The sequence below is a fragment of the Meleagris gallopavo genome, chromosome 8, assembly GCF_905368555.1.
Source record: "Meleagris gallopavo chromosome 8, MGAL_WU_HG_1.1, whole genome shotgun sequence".
Taxonomy (NCBI): Eukaryota; Metazoa; Chordata; class Aves; order Galliformes; family Phasianidae; genus Meleagris; species Meleagris gallopavo.
The window spans coordinates 33,680,038-33,704,852 of NC_139411.1; the positions used below are offsets into that span (position 1 = coordinate 33,680,038).

Below are 24,815 nucleotides of genomic sequence, written 5' to 3' on the forward strand. Positions count from 1 at the left end.
AAACACATCCAGGGATGGTGACTCAACCACCTCCCTGGGCAGCCCATTCCAGTGCTTAACAACCTTTTCTGTAAAGAAGTTTTTCCTGGTACCCATCCTAAAGTTACCTTGGTGCAACTTAAGGCCATGTGATGTCGGGTCATATCTTCGCTTATCATTAAATATTGTTTTCAGACTCTATTATGAGATCCAATCTTACCACTTTCAGTGTCCTGTGCCTAGCTCCTATTTTATTTAGTTTTATTTTACAGAGCACACACACCAATAAAGGCTATTTCTATACAGAAACGTTGCTTGTATATAATCTGAATACATCTCAGGGGCTCTGAAATAAGGTAATTAGCACATGTAAAGCCATTCTTTTGCAAAATAACTTTCTCAGGCAGGGCCAGCAATGTGAGCAGCACCATCTCTCTCTTTTTTGTGGCTCCCAGACTTGCACATCTCCTCTGTTAACCAAGTCCTTTGCAACTGGAGGTGAGCAGTAGATCAACTGGGCACTGTGGGAGCCCTGCCAGATTAATTTGGACTGCTGCCTGTTGTTCAATCTGGAGTCGTTGAAGCCCTGGGTTTCCCTGGGACCGTGCTGCCAAGTACTCCATATGGGATGCCCAGAAATATAGCCTCGTGTTAGGGAGATTTAGGTCTCCGGCGTCTCAATGGGGCCATACATTTGTAACAGCAATCCTTGTTTCTACCTTCCAAATGAACCTTGAAAATGCCTCGCCAACCTTATTAAGGAGCGAGGCTTTAAATTATCTGACGTGGATGTGGTTGACGCAGGCTACAGAGGAAGGTGTTCATTTTGAAGGACCACATTTCTTATCCATTTCTTTCTCCCATGATGAGAACAGCATGGGAAGCTTTGTGAGCGTCTTTTTAACAACATCAAGATAAAGGCATACGAGATTTTTCAGTGGCCTTAACCTCAGAACCGCTTCATATGCAAGGACCATTTACGGATATCGGTCATTTCCACATTTAGACACACCGCTGGCTGAAAGCGAGCTTTGGCTTTAAAGCCTCTCAGAGGGGCGCAGCGCGCAGCTCCGCCCCGCGGCTCTGACTGACTGACGCCTCTGACTGACGGCCGCCCTTCCCGCCACCGCCTCCTCAGCCCCGCGGCGCATGCGCAGAGGGGCGGGCAGCACCTGCGCGAGCAGCGCGGCCCCGTCTGCGCCTGCGCGGCCGTCGCTCCCACGTGACCCCGCGTCGCTCCTCCTTCCTGCGGCGCGACCATGGCGGCGGGGGAGGTGGCGACGGCGGGATCCGCAGAGCAGTTCCAGCGGCTGCTGCAGCAGAAGGAGCGGTGAGGCTCGGCTGGGCTGCGGGGCGGCGTCCTGCGGGCTGAGGGAGCGGGAGGCTCGGCGGATAGGGTGGGTGGAGCGGCAGGCGCTGTGGTGCGGCCTCGGGGGGGGCGAGATATAGGCCTCGGGCTGGGCGTGCAGCACGTGCTGTGCAGCGTTGGGCTCCGTTGGCTCAGTTCTCACCAAAGTGCGGCCACGGGAGCTGACAGCTGTGGAGGTTTTGGAAGAACTCTGCTCTGAGGAGAGAGAACTGCTGCACGAGCTGCCTGTGCTGTCCCCTGCTGTTCCCTGCTGCTGCTTTTGCTCTCTAGACAGAACTCCATCCAAAAGAGCATTACATGTTTGCATGCTGAAACAGAGTTTCAGAATTAATGAGTTTCAGTATGACCTTTGAGCAGTTTGACCTTTGACTCAGACGTGATCTGAGTTTTTTTAGAGAAGCAAGCTCTGTCAAATTGCATTTACAAGTAAAGAGTAAGTCATTAAAACAAGCCTTTAGTGGGAATCAGGTGTGGGAAGTGAAATGCAGAAGCTGTGCTCAGGCATGGAGTGGCACAAAGGTGCTGGAGGAGCTGGTGGCCAGGGCAGGCAGCATAGCTGCTCTCAAGCTCGCCTTTCAGCTTGCAGGCCTGGTAGAATACACCCTATTATATATCCTATTGTATTGCCACCGATGTTTCCTAGAATTGCTTTGGAAAATGAGGTTTTTCCAGTCAGTGGTTCTGCATGTGAGTTGGTCTTAGCTCTGTATTCAGAGGATGTGCTCAGGGAACACAGGTTCTGTTCCTGTACCAGCGCTGTCCTGCATGCAAGACAATGGAAATCTAGAGTGAGCTTCCCATTGTTTGGTGGTGAAAGGCACTAAAATGGCTCGTAGGGCATCAATCTGCTGATTCTTGTGTCCAGGTAGATTAGAAACAGTATATGTTTGTATTCTTGATCTCCTGTTATCTGGGGTATTTGACTTAGGGAAAGAGTTGAAACCACCGGAGTTGAAAATGAAATGCAAATGTGTTGTCACAATCATCAGAGCCTGCTGGGTTAAGCTCATGAGAAGTAGGACGTGGTACCTGATTTGATGAGATCTCTGTTCACACACCTGACTAACCTTTAAATGCTGTGCTTGATTGATACCAAAGAGTGGATGGGAAGCTGCATGTGAGCCAGTACTGTGTCCTCACAGCCCAGGAAGGCACTCGTGTGCTGGGCAGCATCAAAAGAAGAGTGGTCAGCAGGTCAGGGAGGTGATCCTACCCTTCTGCTCTGTGCTGGTGGGGCCTCAGCTGGAGCAGCGTGTTCAAATGTGGAACACTGATGGAGCTGTGGGTGTTCCCTGTGCATTGCAGGGGATCAGACCAGGTGGCCTTCGGAGGTCCCTGCCAACTCAAACCACTCAGTGGCAGTCCTGAGTTGGAAGGCCTACGTGCTCGTCCTTCAGTACCGTGTGTTGGCTTTGGCATGGAGGAGCTGCTGTCTGTTAGTGGCAAAGATGAACAGGGCTTTGGGAGCCTTCTTGAAGGACAGGTTTGGTGATGTGCTTCACTTGTTCAGTGGAGGCAGAGGCGTGGGGCTGTTGTAACATCTTTAATTCATTACCTGTCTGTATCTAAGTGGATTTGGTGTGGTGTGTTAAAAGAAGTTGCTGTGTCAATAACATTTCTATGCTATTTAGCTGCTGAGTTATCAGCAGCCTTTAAACATGGAAGGAGAAAAAACTGAAGAAATTGCTGGTGTAGGATAATGAAATTACCAGCCTCAGGTTCTTAATGACAGCTTAAAGAAACGTTGAGAAGCTTTGATTATTTTAGAAGGAAGTTTTTCACCAGAGGGAGGTGAGGCACTGGAACAGGTTGCCCAAGGAGGCTGTGGATGCCCCATCCCTGCAGGCATTCAAGGCCAGGCTGGATGTGGCTCTGGGCAGCCTGGGCTGCTGGTTGGTGACCTGCACATAGCAGGGGGTTGGGACTGATGATCATTGTGGGCCTTTTCAACCCAAGCCATTCTAGGATTATGGGAGAAAGAAAGGAGAGTCTTTGAAACCTGATGAGCAACTTCCAATTCTTTCTGGAATTACCCTTCAGCAGAGGGGCTGAGTGGGGATGTGGCAGGGAATTCCACTCTCACACACCTGTGCTTCTATGTGTATACACAGGCTGGAATGCAAATATTTTCAGGAGCAAATTCAATATTTTGAAGTTATTCTCAGCAGAAAAAAAAAAAATCACCAGTAGTTCTGTCATTGCCTACAACCCCAGAACTTTAATAGTTTTAATTATTTAACATGTACTTTTTTTGGCTCTTCATTGAGTTGATAGTACTGACAGTTATCTTCCTCTGTTTGGCTTGAAATACTTGGTTTTTTTTTTTTTTGTTTTTCCTGCTAAGAAACCACAGACCCAAACTTTTGTTAACAACATAACATGGTGATGGAGTGATGGTTGGACTTGGTGATAAATCATAGAATTTATTTTTTTTTAAATTGTATCATTTCTGGATGATATTAGAAGTTATATATTAATATACTTTCTACGTTTAGATTATCAAAATGAAATTGAAAATTAATGATGTCACTATATTTTTAAATATTCACTTAAATAATGAAGCAGGAAAGCAAAAGTTTCTTAAAGGAAGTATGAAGTTATACAGGAAGAGAAGCTTCTGAAGAAGCTATCACTATTTGTTACCATCCTCTTTTTCTTGGTAGTGGTAATGTCTGAAGGAATATCCTGGCTGGACCTAGGGAAATGCTTTGCTTAGAACTATTGATGTGCTTCATTTCATTAACTCTTGATTTTCCTCCTTACTTACTATTTTAAATTACTTTTGCATTTTTTTTCAAGCTTTGTTTATAACACCCTGGTACTGAGAGGGCAGTGTAATTAAATACAGGATGAATTTATCAACAAAAAAAAATTGACTGCAGCACGTGCTGTGCAGCGTTGGGCTCCGTTGGCTCAGTTCTCACCAAAGTGCGGCCACAGGAGCTGACAGCTGTGGAGGTTTTGGAAGAACTCTGCTCTGAGGAGAGAGAACTGCTGCACGAGCTGCCTGTGCTGTCCCCTGCTGTTCCCTGCTGCTGCTTTTGCTCTCTAGACAGAACTCCATCCAAAAGAGCATTACATGTTTGCATGCTGAAACAGAGTTTCAGAATTAATGAGTTTCAGAATGACCTTTGAGCAGTGACACGTGATCTGAGTTTTTTAGAGAAACAAGCTCTGTCAAATTGCATTTACAAGTAAAGAGTAAGTCATTAAAGCAAGCCTTTAATGGGATTTCAGTGCTGGAATCAGGTGTGGGAAGTGAAATGCAGAAGCTGTGCTCAGGCATGGAGTGGCACAAAGGTGCTGGAGGAGCTGGTGGCCAGGGCAGGCAGCACAGCTGCTCCCAAGCTCGCCTTTCAGCTTGCAGGGCTGGTAGAATACATCCTATTATATATCCTATTGTATTGCTACCGAGGTTTCCTTGAATTGCTTTGGAAAATGAGGTTCATTTTGAAGTCAGTGGTTCTGCATGTGAGTTGGTCTTAGCTCTGTATTCAGAGGATGTGCTCAGGTAACACAGGTTCTGTTCCTGTACCAGCGCTGTCCTGCATGCAAGACAATGGAAATTTAGAGTGAGCTTCCATTGTTTGGTGGTGAAAGGCACTAAAATGGCTCGTAGGGCATCAACCAGAGTTGAAAATGAAATGCAAATGTGTTGTCACAGTCATCAGAGCCTGCTGGGTTAAGCTCATGAGAAGTGGGACTTGGTACCTGATTTGATGGGATCTCTGTTCACACACCTGACTAACCTTTAAATGCTGTGCTTGATTGATACCAAAGAGTGGATGGGAAGCTGCATGTGAGCCAGTACTGTGTCCTCACAGCCCAGGAAGGCACTCGTGTGCTGGGCAGTTTCAAAAGAAGAGTGGTCAGCAGGTCAGGGAGGTGATCCTACCCTTCTGCTCTGTGCTGGTGGGGCCTCAGCTGGAGCAGTGTGTTCAAATGTGGAGATCTCAATACAGGAGAGACATGGAGCTGTAGGAGTGTGTCCAGAGGAGGGCCACAAAAATGAACCAAGGGATGGAACATCTCTCCTGTGAGGACAGGCTGAGAGAGCTGGGGCTGTGCAGCCTGAGGAGGAGAAGGCTGCAAAGTGACCTGAGAGTGACCTGTCAGTACTGAAGGGAGCTTCAGGAAAGAAGAGGACAGACTCTTTAGCAGGGACTGTGGTGATAGAACAAGGGGAAATGGCTTCAAGCTCAAAGAGGCGAGATTTAGGTTAGATATAAGGGAAAAGTCTTTCACAGAGAGGGCGGTGAGGCACTGGAACAGGCTGCACACAGATATGGTGGATGCTCTCTGGAGACTTTCAAGGTCAGGCTGGATCAGGCCTTGGTATCCTGGTTCACTGCAGGGGAGTTGGACTGGATGGCTCTCAGAGCTCTCTTCCAACTCTAAGGATTCTGTGATTCAAGGAAACCTTGAAGAGGAATGAGAAGTTGAAGCGTTCAGAGGCATTTCAGCATAAGAATACAGCGTTTTAGCAAAGTCCCAGTTGCTTTAATAAAAGGAATTGTTTTTCTCTGGTGGGAAAGCAAAGAGGCAGCAAGGCAACGGCACTGGGAGGAGAGAAGGCTATGGTGAAATTGCTGAGCTGGGGCTCAGGGCTGAGGGGTGATTTGTGTGGTTGGAGGTGCAGGGTCGAGGGCTGACATGCCTGGCTGGAGGTTGGGGCAGTTGCAGCTCCAGGATGGATTCCGAGTGCTTGGCCTTCATGTGTTTCAGGTCAGCTTCCTCTAGCTTCACCCCATCTCCAGTCTTTCTGCTCATTCTTTTTCCTGTCTGACATTCCTATAGCATGATTCTTTACTATCAAAGTACATGACTAGTGGTTGGCAGCCCTGCACATAGCAGGGGGTTGACACTAGGTGATCATAGTGGTCCTTTTCAGTCCAGGCCATTCTGTGACTCTGACGTTTTTCTTTCTTCTGCGTTGCCTTAACAGAAGTGTTGGCTGTTGATCTGTTTCCTGAAAAAGCAGTGAAGTTGTTCTCTCTGTAAGTCGTAGAAAAATGTTCCTAGTTTCACTTATTCAGTTTTCTTCCCAGGAAGACGTGGGTTTGTGTAAGTGTGTCTGTGACAAATGAAACCTCTGTAGTGCATAATTGTTATTTAAATGTAAATGCTGTTACATTTTTTTTTCTTTCTTTCTTTCTTTTAATAGAGCACTTGTAGTTGTCCACTTCTGGGCACCATGGGCTCCCCAGTGTGCACAGATGAATGAGGTTATGGCCACTCTAGCAAAGGAACACACGCAGGTTACGTTTGTGCAGGTAAGTCCTCAAGGCCGGGCAGCTGAAGGTGTTGGGGAACAGAGGAGAGCTGCTGTTTGATGTGTGAATGGCATGTCACAGAGTGTGAGTGCAGCTGGCTTTGAAGATCTGCTTTGACTTGTTTGAAGGCAGAGTTGAATATATGAAAAAGATGCATCAAAAAAATGTGTCGGATAAAAGTTTTAAGTTCTTCTTTCCAAACTTTATACTCCATAGACAGCACCTTCATTTATCTTAGTACTTAAAGGAAGAAAAAAAAAAATAAGCTTACTAAAATACAATGAAGAGATGTCTTCTGTTAGCTCCTTATCTAACAAATAAGCTTTTAAATTGAGATGCCAGCAGCATCTCAGTCCTTCCTTTCTGTGTACAGCCATATTTTTAGTGTGATTATTTATCTGTGGATTTCAGGTTAATTTAGAAACAGTGCCCTTTTGAAACATGCTACAGGTTTTGTTTGTTCTCGTGATAATAGCCATGTAGATCTAGAATTATAGATACATTACTTAGTTTTCTGTGTGGTGCTTCAGAAGAAAAGAACAACAATCTTCTTGATGTTTAAAGGGGATTCAGTTTATGTTTCTGCAACATTGTCACTCTGAGATGAGGATAGTGTTAGCACCAAGTGCTTGATACATCAATGAGCTGCTGAATACTTGTGACATCTTCTGCACATCCTAGAGAGGCAATGTGGAAGGGAAAATGAATGAACTTCAGCAGCATGCTTTTTATTTTAGAACAGCTTTTTCTTGTTAATGAGGTGCTTGTATGATTATGGAGGCAGGGAGTAATGGAACAGCCAACTCTGTGCAATTTCTGTGTTCCAGAGTAGCTAGGATTGGACTTTTCCCAGGCAAGAGCCTGTTAGCTCAATAGATGGTTCTGGATAGCTAACCAAGAGCAGGGCAGTGCCCTGCCAGTTAGAACCCATGGTGCTTTAGAGTAGAGTGAGTCATGAGGAGATGATCTTCAGAACTGACAGTAATTGCTGAAATGTTTTCAAATGTAATTCCTCAGTTTAGTTGCTGCCCATCCTAGTTCTAAGATCCTTGCCTTGGTTAAGTTGTTTTGTATTGAGAAACTGTTAGAAAAAGTCTTTTGAGAAGAGATACCAAGATGAGCAAGTTATTGAAATGTGAAATATGTGTGTGTGACTCCACCAGACTGGGAAACAAGTAGCTGGGTAAATAGGCAACTTTACTGAAAAAGAAAATTACTGTTATGGAAATGACATTTAATCATTTGCCACTTAAAAGACAATAGCTAATTAGAATCTATTTACAATTTTCAGCTCACAGTTCTGAGTTACTCCATTGAGTTGCTTCTGCGTTGAGGAAGTTCCTTAAGAGCCTGCTGAGCTAGAGTGAATCAAAATGTGTTGTAATGCTCAAAAACTAAAAGGTTTGCTGCATTCAGTTGAAATAGCTGACAGTTCTCACTCTAAAACAGCTCAGTGAGGACAGATGTGTGGGCAGTTGTGAGCTGTTCAGTAGCTCTCAGTGCTTGTTCCTGAATTGTCACTGTATGAATTGTGGAATAACACTGAAAGGCTTTTTCTTCTAGATGCTGGATCACAGATTTCTCCTTGAAACATATCTATTAACACTTGTTTTTTCTTTACCATTAACTCTGCAGTTGCTGTAGAGCAAGTGTCTTAAACAGTCCTGTACTGTAACTTGTCACTCCAGTAAGCTTTTAGCCCATACATAGGAAATCATCAATTTAAGTCAGTTAAAAGGTATGTTTTTATAGTGAATTAACTAGCTTGTATAATTTCAAGGCATGTCTCTGAAGGCTGAATAAAATTAGAACCAATAATGTAAACAAGCTTTGCACTCAGTACTCAGTAGCATTGTAGGAGTTAAAAACAAAATTTAGTAGGCATCAGTAGCTTATTGAAGAAACACTCCTTTTTGCTTCGTAATTTGCAGAAGGCTGCAAAAGTCACTCGTGATGTACTGCCCCTTGAAATTAGTCAATAGAGCAAACAGCAAGAATTGCTGTGGGCAGAAAATAAGCACTGTAATCATGACATAACTGGGGTCAATGATTTATGGATTTCAATATAGTAGTAGCTGCATATGATTGAAAATTTACTAGGTCACCAGTGCACCAAAAATTTTCCTCACAGCCTCCAGGCATCTCTTGAAATGTGCAACAAAATAAAAACCTCTGAACCTGTTTTGACACTGTAGGCTCAGTGGATGACACACCAGTGAGTCTCATTTAAATGCAAATATGTCACAAACTTCGGCGTCAAATTCCTTTTTAAATGTATAAAACATCTCTAAGAACGTCTTAGACAGGTTTGACATCCACAATCAAACTTGAAAGAAGATTATGAAAATAAAAAAACTATTTTTTTTTTCTCTCTCTTTGTTGCTGTTTTCCAGCTGGAAGCTGAAGCTGTGCCTGAAGTGTCTGAAAAATACGAAATTAGTTCTGTTCCAACGTTCTTATTCTTTAAGGTAAGAGAAGATAGGTTTAAAAGAAAATGAGCTTTTAATATGTATATTTTTTTATGCTGCTAGGAGAGCAGAAACTTGGTAAAAACTCAGTGAAGAAACATTTGTGTGTCTGATCTAACCTATCCAGAGGAATCTAAGAATCATTTCTGTATGCATTTTTATGTGTAATTTTTCAGGGATTTCTTAATTGCTTTGGAGTTCTTAACAAGTTTTTCTGTTAGCTGTCATACTTCTTTAGTAATATTCTCTAGCTGTAGTGCTACAACATGACATAAAAGAAAGAAACTCAAGAGTCTTTTGGTAGTAATGACAAGTCTCTATGGGGTTCATTTACCTGTGATGTTAAAATTCTTAATACTTCCCTATCATTCTTTTAATATAAGCTAGCATGAAGAGTAGCTAGCTAACAGAACAATATGGGTCTTGAGTGTGCTGCAACTAAGTGCATTGATCTTGTAGCCAGCCCTAATCCAAAAACCTGTATTTTATGTGGTGGTTTTACTATTTTTTGGGACAGTACACATTCTGAATGTAATCCTTTAACATGAGCCTGTATTTTGGCTTCCTTAGAACTCCCAGAAAGTTGACAGATTAGATGGTGCTCATGCCCCAGAGCTGACCAAAAAAGTCCAGCGCCATGCGTCCAGCACTTCTGTTCCTGCTGGCTCTAATGACAGTGCAAAGGAAGATCTTAATGTTCGTCTGAAGAAACTCATCAATGCTGCTCCTTGCATGCTGTTTATGAAAGGGTCTCCAAAAGAACCTCGCTGTGGTAAGGATTTTCTGAAGTTCGTGTTCGATGTGGCAGTGCTGTTTTTAGGCTACTTTAAGATTTGGAGTTACATCCCAATGGTATCTTGCATACTTAAAAGCATTAATAGAGGTCCTTGCTTCTCTACAGCTAAAGAATTGCTGTGTGTTTGCTTCAGTGTTGGAAATGGCATCACAAAGATTAGGTACTGTCTGAAGAATATGTGCAGTGCTACCCTTAAACATTCCTCATGTTCAATCACTATGTATTTTGTGCATCGTTTCACCTGTTAAATGTCAGATAGTCTGAAGAGTTTAATTCAATTCAGGGAATAACAAGAATTAACTGACAGAATCACTGTTGCCATTTTGCATAAAGAAACCTAAGCTACACTAGCTGGTAAAACTGAAAGACAGTAGTATGACTCTGCTACAGTGGAAAGGGTTTTACTTAAACCTAGTTCTATAAACTGTGAGCACGAATTAAGAGCACTTGATTCCCAGCTGACTTGAAGTGTTTATCTGTAGGAAAGGAGATAAACAAATATTAAAAAGCAAGGTTAGGTGCTGTGAAGCTGCTGTCCTTCTACTCAGGTGGTCTCAAGAAGTTGCTGCACAGTGCTGATGCTTTGCCTGGCCTGCCTTCTGGGGACAGGTCTCAGGGTAACAGCTTCAGTTTGTTTTAGGTTGTCAGTCAGCTTCTAACCCACCAGTGTTTTTCTTTCATACCTTAGTGAATTTTCAAATTTTAGTTTTTGTGCTGTTGTTTTCATGCATAACTACTCCCTAACCCCTATATCCCATATTGGGGGAGGAAAAAAAAAAATCCAACACCCTCCAAAACAAACAAACAAACAAAAAAACCAACAAGCAATGCCAAAGAGCAAAATGCAGTGTGGGAAGATAACCATTGTCATCACTTATCTCCCAGATATTTGAAGTTTGAAGACTGAGACTGTATTATTCAGAGATTGGTGGCAATATGTTTTAATTATAAAATTATAAAACCAAAAGGTTAGAACAATTGGAGGGGGGAAGCTTGCACTGACTTGTCTCCATTCTCTCACCATATTGGTCTAGAGATAAAATATTGCAATGTCTACAGTTCGTTTTGTGAAGCAGCTGATGCTGAGATGTCTAAGATTAGATTCCTTTGCTATGTGCGCCTGCCTCCTGTAAGGCAAGTCGTGCTAACTATATTGCAGGGCCAAAAAGGTGAAGGAATTTACAAGTGTAACAGGAAAATCAGAAAAGAACTAGAAACAGTAACTCCTTACAGGCTGAGCTGCTGGCAATGAGCAAATATTTACAGAACCAATAAAGAGACAACTGCTTAAATCGTTACATGAAACTCTCCACCCCTGCTGTGGTTGGTAAGTGTTCAACACGTGCTGCCCAGAGGCACATCAGTGCTTCTCCTATCCAGTCAGGAGCCCACAAATTGATCTGAGCTGGTGGCACGGCGTGGTGAGTTAGGGATGTGCTATCAGCTGCCAGACATCCTTGTCCTGTGTTAATGCTGCTTATCCTCCACACGTGGAAGATCTCACAATGGTTTAAGTATTAGATTTAGCTAACAAGTTTCAAATGCAGATATGCCCCTAGCATTTCTTGCATGTTCCATTGGTCTGTGTCCAGAAACTGAAGAGAAAAACTGTGTACAATTCTGTGCAAGTACCTAAAAGAAACCGACTTCACTTACACTGTCTGTTTACATAAATGTGGAAAGATGCAAATTGGAGCACACTGATTTGGTGAAGGTAATACAGACCTCTGCTATGTGACTTTCAAAACAGCTTCTGCCGTTTTGCATTGTGTCTGTGCAGGCAGGATGTTACAGGATAGCTATCTGTATTTCAGGAGATGTGTCGTAGCACTGCTTATTGAAATTGAGGATTGGCTCCATAGAGTAAATAAGAGTCTTTTCATTAAGTTCAGGTAGCTCTAGGTCACGACCTGTGCTTGACAGACGAGGGAGCTGAGCAGAGTGGCAGTGACAGTGGATCTACTGCTTGGGCCTATTGGGATGGAATTACAGGGAGAAGCTGACACTGTGTGCGTTGGGCAGGAGAACTGTCTGTCAAATGCTGGTAATTGGAGGGAGTTTAATACAGTGTTTGGTGCCTTTTTTTGAGAAGGAAAACTTGTATGTAAAAGTCAGGAGATGATATTTGAAAGAGAAGTAGTGACATGTCAGGTGTGTGTCAGCCTGGGCTGGGTGCTGCAGAGATGGGTGCTGCTGGGCAGGGCAGGAGCAGCCTGGCAGCTCAGCCCAGTATTTGTATGGCTTGTTTGCCTCTTTTCTTACTGTGTGCCTCTGCACACAGTGCCTACACAGCATTCCAGCTGCTGTTAAATGTTTGCATGCTACTTTACCATTTGTTGCTGTAAGAAGGTTGTAGAGGGACAAGTGCGTGTAGTCCTGTACATAAAGAGGCATCCCAAGCTGAGTCAGACTTCTACTATATTCCTATTTGCACAGTCTGCTTTTCCTCTTTATCCCTTTCCAGTTTCAAGTCTGTTGGTTCTTTTCACTGCGTTAACAAGTGCCAGAATCACTTCAGCAGGAACAGTTTGAGGGATAACCCCAGATTTCAGTGCTTCCACGCTCATGGTGCTATTGTGTGTTTGGGATTCTAGGGGTTGTGTGTGTGAGCTGATGAAGTTGCATCTATGTATCTGTAGTTCTGTGCTGTGTAATGATGTAACTACAAGTGCTTGCAAGCTGATGTGCTCATAGGAATTGTAGATTGTTTTCTTTAGGAATTGGAATTTTGGCTCATTCTGGAGTAGATCTGTGAAATGCAACTGTTGGTACATCCTACAATAAGTATGTAATAGGGCACTGCTCTGATGAGCTCCATATATTTGTGCCTACATTCCTGCAGCCTCTGTTATTCAGATGTGAGCTTTGGATTTAGCTGTGTTGGGTGCAGATGTAGCAGTGCTGCAAGTGGACCTGCTGTGCTGGTGTTGCTGGATGAAGAAGTGGTTTCCCAGAGGGCAGTGAGCAGAATGCCAGGCAGATCTTTTGGGCAGGGAGAAGGAAGGCCCTTTGTGGATTTTTGTGTGTTAAAGTTATTGGTGGGAGAGTTGCAAGGCTAAATGAAAAACACGGAAGCACGAAGCAAAAAGGCATTTCTGGACATCAAAGCTAAGGGTTGCTGCTTTGGTATCAACCCAGCATGGAAAGCAGATTAAGGGCATAACGCGGGCTCACTTGCCTTGTATTAACATGATAAAGTAGGTATTTCTTCATACCTGAAAAATGCACTAAATAAATGTATGTATTAAAACGTAGTGCGATAGAAAATAATCTGAACTTACAGCTCTTAATTTTGTAATTAAATATTATACTTGCTTTAGACTGCTTTGATAGCTCCTGGGAGATGTCAGTAAGTTGGCTTTCACATCCTGCAGTAGACAAAGCCTTTTTCAAGGTGAGGTAATGTAACACTTTGACAAAGATAATACAGATCTACTCCAAGAGCAGTAGGAAGAATATAAATATAATTGAATAAAAGGAGCTGTGCCTGTTGAAAGAAGACTCTTGCGATGTAAATCAGTTTGATACAAAGAATAGAGCAGATGTCTTCCATGCCGTTGGTGAGCAGTTGGGATCCCTATCCATCAGTGGATTTTTGAGGTCTTCTGTAGTTTGTGATCTCCTCACTGGAAAAGCCAGCTAAGCATAGTGTAAAGCAAGGCTGAGTGCTTATTGGCAGCTGTGTGCGATTGCTGTGTGCGTTGTGTTGTTTCATCAGATCCTTCTGGCCTGTGGAAGTATGTTTGCTTCATTGATGAAGCCGTTTATTCAGGCTGTTTTTATCACTGCAGTAGCTGGAGTGGCACTTGTGATTTTTCCAGATAATTGCTTAAAGTGTTTTGTTTGCAGTTTAATTATTACTCGCGATGCTCGTGTTGTATTTCTTCAGAAATTCAGCCTCAATCTTTTCTTAGGAAACTAAAGCTGTTCTGACACTTTGTCCCCAAGCATAGCACTTCTAGGCTGCTACCATAACCCTTCAAAATGAAACACAACCAATCAATCTTTCTAGTTTGCATGCAATTGCCTACAGCTAAAATAAAGCTCCCCCCTGCCCCGTCTCTTACAGCAGAAATGAGTTAATGCATTGGTGATGGAATAACCATCAGCAGTCGGCCTTCAGCTGTTTACTAATGAACTCCCAGATGGATGGGGGGGAAAAAAAAAAATCAGAATCTGTGTTTTACTTCAGGCTGTACATGAACTTAACACTTCAGTTGTAGAAAGAAAAGCAACTTAGATGCCATACATATAAACACTGCTATTTCATATCTCAATAAATTCTAGATGGTGGAAACTGCAGAAAGCTATAGCAAAAAATCCATATTTCAAAAACTAATAGGTGGTCGTGTGAGCTGAAATCAAAGGTTACTTCTGTATGGCCCTCTGATTCTTTTTTCCCATTTAAAGCTTCTTTATTTCTTTTTTTTCCTTTATTAAAGCCTTTAAGCATTGTCTTTTATTTAACACTTGTGTAGAGGTTTTCATTTGTCTGCACAGCGTTTGTTGGAGTTGTTTTAGGGAATTGGTGGAATTGCAAGGGCGTTTGACTCCGAAGCAGAGAGTGTTGGCAAAGATATAAAACATGCATTATCATCATAGTGTTTTATGGGCAAATTCTCGTGGATCACTTTAGCAAGCCCTGCAAGTTATGTAGGATAATGTATGTCATTAGAAGGGATGAGCATGGGAGCAACTGCAGGAGGTGTTGGAATATTTAGGATAAAGACCACGGAAGCAGAGCTGCAGAGCATTTCAGTGTTGTTGTTCTGCATTTAGCAGTTCTCATAGCAGGGCAAACAGAGAAACAGTGGGGTTGTGAATGGAGTTTTGATCATCAGTCCTAACGATCAAGTGCTGGGCATCCTTGTGCTGTAATTACTGCAGTTGTCTTCTCATCCATTTTCTTTATGAAGTAAATATCCACAGAATGAATCACAGAACTGTAGAATGGTCTGGGTTGCAAAGGAGCACGGTGCTCATCCAGTTCCAACCCCCTGCTGTGTGCAGGTCACCAACAGCAGCCCAGGCTGCCCAGAGCCACATCCAGCCTGGCCTTGGATGCCTCCAGGGATGAGGGGAAAACATCTGCTGGGCTGGTATCTGCTGCAGAGCAACCTGGGCTCTGTATAGTGGAAGTGTTAAGTGGATGGTGATGGCTTTGAGCATCCATTTCTAAGATTTTTTTATTTTTATTTTTTTTCAAAATAGCCTGTAAAGAATGGACCTGTTGATGTGAAGGATACGGCCTGGGTAGTGTGACTCTGTTCTGTTTTAAAATAACTTTGAAGAATTTTAATGGAGAGCAGCTTTTAAAAGAATCTTTTAAAGACATCGATTTGGTGTTTTACTTTAATAAGAGAATTATTTGGAAAATGAATTTTTGTGTTGATTTTCTTCAAGCTTAAGAAGATTTGGATGAGTTTTTGAATACTAGAACTGTCATGTATATGATTTTCTACATATAAAGTGATTTTCTTAGGAAAAATATTGTTAGGTTCAGAAGGGAGACATCTTTATTCCTCTCTGGTTGGCTGCAAATATTTGTTATATCTGAATGTTTGCATTGTAATGGCCGGTGCTTAATGTTCTTTTGAAAAGGTGCTATCAGAGCATGGCTTCATGTCCTGAGAAGAAAACAAAGCACTTCAGTCATACACGTGTCACAGGGATAATAAAATAATACAATGTGCTCATGGCTGGAGGGTTTAAAAAGGCCAGAAGGAAGGAAAGGATAAACTCTCAAAGCAAAACTATTAAAAACAAAATAAAAGCCCCAGTGTTGTTATAGCCAAGTTTCTAAGTCAAATCAGTGAAATAAAGCAGGTTTGAATCCTGATTCCTGCTTGTTTGTCAACTTCATCTCCTTTTGGTGCAGAAGATAAGTAACTGGAGGAAGAAACAGCAGTTAAAGAAAACGATGTGCAAGCAGAGGGATAAAATGAAGGCGGCTGAAGGTGCTCTTCTAGGAATTGAGCAGCTTTTCTTTGGGAGCTGAAGGGAGAAGGACTGGAGGAGGCAGAATAAGGGATGCCGTTTAATATTGCTTTGGTTGTATGTTGGAACAACAGGCTCACGTATGAAGGTTACTGGGTGGCTCTGCATGTAGTGAAGTTCCTGACTTAGCAAGCTGTCCATTTACTTAGGCTTTGTAATCCCAGTAATAAATATGCTTTTTCCTCCTTTGTAACATCTGAGGTTATTAATAGAGAATTGTGTATTTTTATTGAATAAAGTTTAGTATGGATATGGGAGTACCGTGCTTAAAATTCTGTATAATTCCTTTTTTTTTGCAGGTTTCAGCAAACAGATGGTGGAGATTCTGAACAAACATGGTATTTCATTTAGCAGTTTTGATATTTTTTCTGATGAAGAAGTTCGTCAGGGGCTGAAAACATACTCTAATTGGCCAACTTATCCACAGTTGTATGTAGCTGGAGAGCTAATAGGTGGACTTGATATTATCAAGGTTAGAAACTGAGAAATTTCTAGTTCTGGTAATTATGAGAAGCGTATGGTTTTGGGTCCTTTTGGTTTTACATCTGGCTTTTCTCCTCCCCTGTCTTCCTAGGAACTTGAGGCTTCTGGAGAACTGGACACAGTCTGTCCCAAGGCACAGAAGTTAGAGGACAGGTATGATGTATTATGTCATTATTTTCAGGGGGTCAATTTTTGAGGTGTCCTCTCTTCTCAGTTTGACAGGTGAACACTTTTATGTACATCCTGTACAAATTGGTACTTTTTGATTTTATCAGATCATAATCATAGGATCTCAGAATAGTTTAAATTTGGAAGACTGAAGATCATCTTTAAAGGCCATCTAGTTCCACACTCCTTCACGTGGACAGGAACACCTTCCATTAGATCAAACTGCTCAAGAACCCAAAGTTTTCTTCTAATTGCAGCATTCCTGCTGTCATCAAGTTGTTTAGTATGTTCTATTTTCTGTGTAGTAAGCATCATTTCTGTATAAAAGTATGAAATTGTGCTGTTCTTATAGACTTTGCTTGCAATTATATTTGTATTGTTTTATGATAGTAGATATAAGAATCTTCTAGTAGATATAAGAATCTTCTATGAAGATAACTACAAAAATCCTCCTCTGAGCACACTAATAACTTAGACTATCTTTATTTGCCATAAACTTCATGATGTTAATGTAAGAAAAAAACCTCAGGTTTCTCTCCTCGTTTTTCTTGATTGCTCATGTCCTTCAGTTCATGTTTTCTCTCACCTTGGTCACATGAACATATGCTACATCAGTAGGAAATGCAGCATCCTGAATCACATGTAGTATCTGGAAACCAATTTGTCCTCCTTTAACCTTCCCATTTGAAGGTTTGCACCTGTTTGAAATTCTGACATGCCCCAGGCAGTGCAGCTCCAGACATCTGAGGGGTCCTTCTGTTGGAGAAGATGCTAGGATGTGTGGCTTTTTTTTTCCTAGTTTGTGTGGATAGTGCTGTTAAAACATGCAAACTGAGGGTGATTTACCAGGAGGACAGCCTGTGCCTTGAAGGCAAATATGTAAGCATAGATTTCCCACTTGTTGTCTGAAGAGGATAAGAGCCAGCTTTGCAAACCACCAGATAAGACTGCTTCTGCTTCTCTCCCCTTCTCATCCCAGCAGAGAGCTAATTTAATGCAAACCATTTTGTTGCATGAATAAGGTGCACTTGGACAGTTGTATAGTTTCGAATTCCCTTTTCAATTGAAATGTGGTAGAGGTTCACATATTGTTGCTCTAGTAGGGTAATTTGTAAATTGCCTCACCGAGACCACAAAAAACTGACCTTTTGCAGCTTGAGATTAAATTATAACTAGAAGTTACATTGTTTCAGTGTTATTTTTTAAAAATTGATTCTAAGAAACTTCCTCTAGTCTCTTGATTCTTTCTGCAAGCTTGGATAGCTTGCAACTTCATCTGATTCATATCTGACTTCTGCTTTGCTTAGTCTTGAGGCAGATAAGCTAATTTGCAGTGTCCTGCACTTACCTAATGTGTTTTAATGTATCAGGGTCACTGGTATAGCAAACATCTCTGTAAAGGAGCAGCATCAGCCTTTGAACAGCTGTGTGAAGTCTTCCTCAATTTTATCAAGTGTTGATGTAGAAATGACCTGAAGGCAACCTGGCTAAAAAAGTACCACGAATTGCACCTGATCCTCATTGCCTGGTTTGTTCTTCATCATTTAGTAGGTGTTTGTTGGTTTTTTTTTTTTTTTTTAGCAGAGTGTCATGCAGTGTTTTTCTGAGCTGTGTTCTTGTGAGATAACTGGGAAGCTCAGTGCTGTGACATGCATTTATTATTCTTTGTAGCTAACCTCATACTTAACTTTGGGACACTTTACATCTCTTTCAGACTACACTCATGCTATCAGTTGCTCATAAGAAAAACCCTGTGAGCTACCTGGTCGAACACTAAGACTTAATTAAATGAAGGAAATTGGTAGTAAAATCAATTTAATACTCAATTATATTCCTTTACTCAGTGCTTGATCTCTGCCCATCAGTGAACTGTGCATCCTCTTTTGAAATCAGCCTGGAAAATGGACTCTGGGAATCACTGCTATCTCTGAGCAGATCTGTTGCTAGAGAAAGTTGCTCTAGCATTAGTGTACCTGTTGTTCTTTATGCTAGAGGCAATTTGGATGGCAAAGTGGTTGGTTTTAGCTTTGTATGCAAACATGCTGTAGGTCACCAACAGAACTTGATTTTTTTTTTTTATTTCGGGGAGATCCTGGATTCTGTGGTCTGGGATCATTTTGCATGAGCAGTGCAAAGTGACATTTTAGAGAAGATAGCCACCTGCCATGTGTACTGCAGAGGATAATATGCTGTTAGCAGGAAACAGCTGGACAGGAGGCTTAGCTGGCTCTTTCCATCAACTGTCACAGAGCACATTTCCTAAAAGGAGAAGGAAAGACTGAGGCTGTGTAATGTGGGTGAACCAGAAGCAGCCAGGGCACAGTGAGGCAAAATGGACCATCCCTGAATTTCAGTAATGACTTGTCTTTGGTGCTTGTGTGACTTACAGGCACTGTGTATGGCTCTTACTCTACAGAACTGTCTTACGTGCAGAATAAGCAGCATTATGTTGCATTCAGTGTGTGCAAGTCAATAGATTACAAAATAAAGATACTGTGTTAGGAATATCCTATGTTTTTCCTAATTTTGTTACTTAATACCTAAAGAGCAATCTAGAAATGTAAATTATTGCTTAAAAGTAACAGGATTGTTCAGTCTTATTGACTAAAGTTACTGTAAACAATGTAAATGGAAGTGTTCAGAGCACTGCTTTAAACGCATTTGATAAAGCTAGAAGTTGCTATCTTTCCACCTGGATAATGACTGAGCTGTTTTGTCTTCCTTCTCCCTCCTTCCTGTAGGCTTAAAAGCTTGATAAACAAAGCTCCTGTAATGCTTTTTATGAAGGGAAACAAACAGGTAAGATTACCAAAGTATTTTGCAACACTTAAGCAGCTTCTTTCCCTTGTTCCCTTGCTTAATAAAAATCAGTGGTTCTGGGAAGTTATTTATCTTCTTTTTATTTGGTGCTTCTGTACGAAATAGAAGAGCAGTCAGTGTTTTATCAGATTGCAATATTTATTCCTGAAATGCTGATTGCACTTATACAGACCAGGCATGAAATTCCTTGACTATGGTGACATCTGTCAATTGATCTGCAACACAGGAACGAATGGAAGAAGTGTGTGTGTCGTTTTGGTCTGGGCTTATTGATTGTGTTTGCAGATAACGGATTTTCTTCTGATGTTCAGAATGCTGTGGCTAATGTCTGTCCTAGTTGGAGCATACACTTTGTCTGCTTCTTGACACTTCAGCTTTGACTAGATGTTCTTAGGAATTTCCCTCTCTTGACCTAATTGGATTGGGTGCCCTATCCTTTTCAATTTCTCTGATTTTTATGATGCATTTGAAACAACTGCATTTGAAAACAAACAAAAAAAACCTGCCAGATGTTTTTTTGAGACTAAAATATAATGCCACATACTACAAATAATCACTCCTAACACACATGGAATGATGTATGCCTGGTGACTTTGAGCTGAGATTAATTACCTTTCTCAATGAAATAAAGGTAGTGATCAGAGAGAGATAAGTGTGAACGATTAGGTTTAAAGTAGTAGCAAATAACTGTCAACTAAAGTTCAGTCTGCTTCTTTGTGTTGCATACTCAAACAAAATGACCATGGGATAAATTGTTCCCTATTGAACAGGAGGATGCTGCAGTTCTTCCTGTCAAAATGACTTACTGGCACCTAGCTTAAACTTTTCATTGGAGTATTGGAATGTACTCTGTGTGCTCTAAGCAATAATTATAGTTACTGGTTGTATGCAGGTGTTTCTTTTAGAAGTGATAAAGATGGGGGGGACTCATTTTATTCATGTGATTTGTCTTTCCGTTTTATTTTCTCATTTGCTCCCTAAACCTTCTAGATCTATTTAGAAAATATACTTGTGAGAGCGTTTTTCTAAGCTGTTTCATAGCCACTGGAATCCTGTGGGTTGTGCTGACTCACTGAAGCAGTGGTGGTGATGCCATCCAGAGGAACCTAGGCTATGCAGTGGGTCCAGGAGAATCTCATGAGGTTCAGTAAAGCCAAGTGCAGGATCTTGCACGTGGGTCACAGCAATCCCACTATCAGTAGAAGCTGGGCAATGGAAGGACAGAGCACAGCCCTGCCAAAAAGGACCTGGGGATGCTGTTGGATGGTGCCTGGACATGAGCCAGCAGTGTGCCCTCACAGCCCTACAGCCAGCTGTAACCTGGGCTGCATACGAAGAAGCATGGCCAGCAGGTCAGAGTGGGTGGCACTAATCTAAGGGATCAGTGGTACTGCTTATTCAGTAAGGTCTCATTAGCAACAAATTTCTAGCAGCTGTAGTGTAACTTGAGCTGGAATTTGTAAGATCAAATATAGCAGAAATGTTTTAATGTGTGGTTGTTTTTTTTTTTTTGCCTTCTAGTCTGCAAAATGTGGATTCAGCAAGCAAATTATAGAAATCATGAACAATACTGGGTATGTAAATTTTGATTTAATTTAGAAAGCTAGTTCTGTTTTTAGGGGAGAAACAGTAGTGGAAACCTTCCCAAGGTGTTGCTATTTTGTTCAGAGGTATCCCTGTGTAAGACCCATAGTATAAATCCCTGCTACTTTCATTTGACATAGTGTCAAATGTGGTTGAGTATTACACTGCTTCAGCACCACTTGGTAGTGAGTGTTGTGTTCTGATTAAGCAGCTTATTGCAACGGTGGATAACTTTTTATTTTGCTGTTGACATTAAAGAAATCCTTCCATTCTGATAAGCAGCTCCTCTTAGAAATCCCTCATGATCAGTTTTCTTAATCTTGGAGCCTCTCACATAGTCTCAATTTTCTTCTTCAAAGCAGTTCCTTCTGCAGTGAGAGATGAGTATGATCTTTCTTTGAATAAACCCGTGTTTTGGTGCACTGCTAGTTTGAGGTTAAATGGTTGTCTTGATAACTGGATGTCAGGATGAGGTTTTTCTTTTTAGATAACAGACAACTAGAAAACTGTATATATCAATGCACAGTATATATCTGTATATATCAGTGGAAATAAGTTGTTGTTATTCAGATTGCTATTCCTTGTCATTGGCCCTATCCACTGCAGGAATCTGCATACATACTTCCCAGCTTCTTCTCCATTGAAGAATGGCAGCTCAGTACAAAGCAGCCAGAACTCACATTTACACTGACTTTTTTTTTTTTTTTGCAAATAATACATGAAGTAACCATAGCTGGATGACTCCTCAGTAAAAAGTTCCAAAGTATGTCTTTTTGAAGCTAATACTGAACGGAATTGCTTTGAACACACTTGATCAATTAGAGCATCAACCACACAGCTTCATTTTGTGGCACATTATGCTGTTATCTGTGCAGTGAGACCTGGCCATGGAACTAGACTTTGTTAGTTCTTCATGCCTAAAGAGCTGACTTCCCTCCTTTTACAATCTCTTTTTTTTTTTCCCTCTCTTTCTAGTGTTGATTATGAGACGTTTGACATACTGGAGGATGAAGAGGTAATTAAGTATTTCCATCGCTGTGGAATTCATTGTTACTTTCACCGAAGTTGAAGCTCACATTTAAAGTTGTTTCTCTTAGGTGCGGCAAGGATTAAAAACCTATTCAAACTGGCCAACTTATCCTCAGCTATACGTGAAAGGTGAACTTGTTGGAGGGCTGGATATTGTTAAGGTAAGAGTGGGAGAACCTTGAGATGTAAACTTACCGCTTGTTTAACACTGTACAAATGTTTTCTGCCTGTAACATACAGAAATCCCTGGTAGTGGCCCATGATCTTGGGGCTGAATGGCTTGGCTGCTTTTGCTGTGACTTCCATTAGCTCAGCATAGCCTTGAAAGGAGCTCTAAATCTCTAGCATTCTCATATGCCAAGATTTAGCAGTGAAATGTATTTTCTTGACAGCAGTCAATTACTGTTACTGTAAAGACCATTTTTACCCTGTAGGTGTATTTTTACAGGGTTTTCTTCTTTGTTTTACTTCTGACATTGCTTTTCTCAAATAAGGTGGGTGAGACATTTTTTCCGAGCAAACAGTCTCATTCCTAGAAAAAAGTAAAGTTTATTGTAGCTGTTTGAACAGAGCCTGAAGCAACAAAAATAGATCTGCATCTGTTACTGTGGTTTTTGATTTTTGTAACAGCAGCCACAGTGTTCTAAACCCCAAATACTCTTGAGCCCATTCTTGTCTGAATGTTTTATAGCCAATTCCTCAGACACTGCAACTCTTGGGAAGATGCAATCAATAAATCTCATTTAGTTCTAAAAATACTGGTATTACTTAAATTATATAGATTACTTTAATTTTATTTATTTAACAAGTGTGTGGGTGATTCCAGTGATCAGTAAGTATAGTCTTGGGCATTGCAGAGATGCTGCAGAATTCTCGTCTCACTGGCATTTAAATTTAAGTTGTCTGTTTGCATTGCTGGTTCACAGTAAATTGTATGGGTAAATGAATATTGTCAGCCCTTTAAAATGCATTCTATTATACAGCATAATATGGAATAAAACTGAAATCGAGCTGTTTCTCTTGAGATTTAGGAAAAGAATATGTACTCCACAGTATGTGTTATTTTAAAACCATCTCATGTTTTTTTCTGTCTGATAAGTTAGCCTTAGAACTTGAGTTAAACCACACAGATGATATGGCCAAGTACCTCTTAGTTATGACTTGCAGATCTCTCCCTGTCTTGTTAGTTACTAGCACACACACTAACAAGGTCTGTCAATGCATGGCAGTTGTTTTTCCATTTTGTGGGAAGAGTTTTGGGTGGAAAATTCTGTGTATGCTTAGATCTATCTGGGGGGCATATACTTGAGGATTTACCTGGTGAAGTCGGTAACAATTATTTTGAGGACTCATCTTCTCCCTAAAGAAGTTTCCTCTTTGACTTGGTAGGTACAAAATAGAATTTAAAGACAGCATTACGAAGAGCCTTGGTCTAGAGGGACCTCTAGTGGGTCATCTGCTTCATCCCCCTAATACTCACTGAATTGATCTGTAAGCTGCTCCTACTGCAATGGTGTGGCTGTGATCACAGGATGTATGCAGTGACTAACTGTTGGGTGTATGTCTTCACAGGAACTCAGAGAAAACGGCGAGTTGCTGCCTATTCTGAAGGGAGAAAATTAATGTCCAAGGTCAGCAGTGGGAACTGAAGTTCTTTGAACAATTACTCATTGATAGATTATATTGGAGCAATGTATGACTTAACCCTGTGGAACCACTCGGAAGTAAATAAAGGCTTCTTATGTACTCTGTGTATTTCACAAGACCCTGCTACCTGTGAAAGTGCGTTTCCACTGAAGAAAGAAACGTGTCAAGGTCTTCAAATTCAATTAAAATATAATGCTAGAGGAGTTTGGGGTGTTTATTACACTTTCTAATGTATTCATTGCATCTAGATGTTTAAGAATCGAGTAATGACAGCATTGTCTATTGCACTATTACATTGGGCTAAATTGCATCTATCATTAGGAAAATATTAATGGGAGTGCCTCTGGTATGGAACTCAGTAATTTTCTGTCCCTGCTAATAATTGTTTTCACGTCTAGTGAGTGAGAAAAATGCTGTTGAAGCTTTAATCCAGTGCGTCATTAGGAAGATGTTATTAATGGGTTTCAGCTGCATACATGCATCTTCATTATCTGAGCAGGTACAGGAATTGTTAATCGCAGATATTAGACCGATTTTAACGTAGCTTTTGGACATGATTAAACTTCAGTGGAAGTGAGCCAATAAACCTATGGTTAGGCCAGTCTTCTGGTGTATTGTCAGTGTTACATCTGTTCAGAGGCTTGCTTTCTGGGCTACAACTGCTGCAGTTTAATTGATTGTGTTAGCACATAAATCCTGTGGTATTCAGAGGTTTGGATTTGTTGTTAATCTTTCTTTCAGCATCTGTAAGAAATAGAAAGAGCTCATAGGGTGCGTTGACCTTCACCAGCTCCAGCACAGGTGTACTTTCAAGTCTACCTTTGGAAAAATAAAGCACAGCAGCATCAAAAATCAAAATACAACATCCCTCGTTGCGCTGCTGATGGAGGGTATTTCTCTTCAAGGGAAACACCTTTTGCTTGCAGTCTGAGATCCTAGCCTCTGTACTGAGGCTATTGAGCTGTTTGTTTGAAAGGATGGTTTTGTCTGGGAGATAATGACATATTTCTAGTTAGCTGCATGCAGACTGCTCTGTGTGACAGCAATATCAGCTGCTGCCGACTTCCAGCTGTGAAATACTGGTGAGCTGTTCTGAGTGCATTGGCTATGCACAGTAAAGACAAGGAAACTGTATTCTCTGAGAGCTCTGGAATGTGAAGGAGAGCAAGCTAAGCTCTGATAATAAAACCCAGCAGTGAAAT

The 24,815-nt window shown here is 41.4% G+C and overlaps 1 protein-coding gene across 1 annotated transcript; it reads left to right on the top strand.

The window, feature by feature from the left end:
- Positions 1-1,153: 1,153 nt before the first annotated feature.
- GLRX3 (glutaredoxin 3) lies at positions 1,154-23,816 on the top strand. The gene is made up of 11 exons (XM_085229286.1): positions 1,154-1,309; positions 6,513-6,621; positions 9,015-9,089; positions 9,660-9,861; positions 16,182-16,354; positions 16,457-16,518; positions 19,275-19,332; positions 20,875-20,927; positions 21,913-21,952; positions 22,035-22,127; positions 23,539-23,816. The coding sequence occupies exons 1-11, from the start codon at positions 1,239-1,241 to the stop codon at positions 23,587-23,589; spliced, it is 987 nt and encodes a 328-aa protein (XP_085085412.1). The 5' UTR covers positions 1,154-1,238; the 3' UTR covers positions 23,590-23,816.
- The last annotated feature ends 999 nt before the right edge of the window (positions 23,817-24,815 follow it).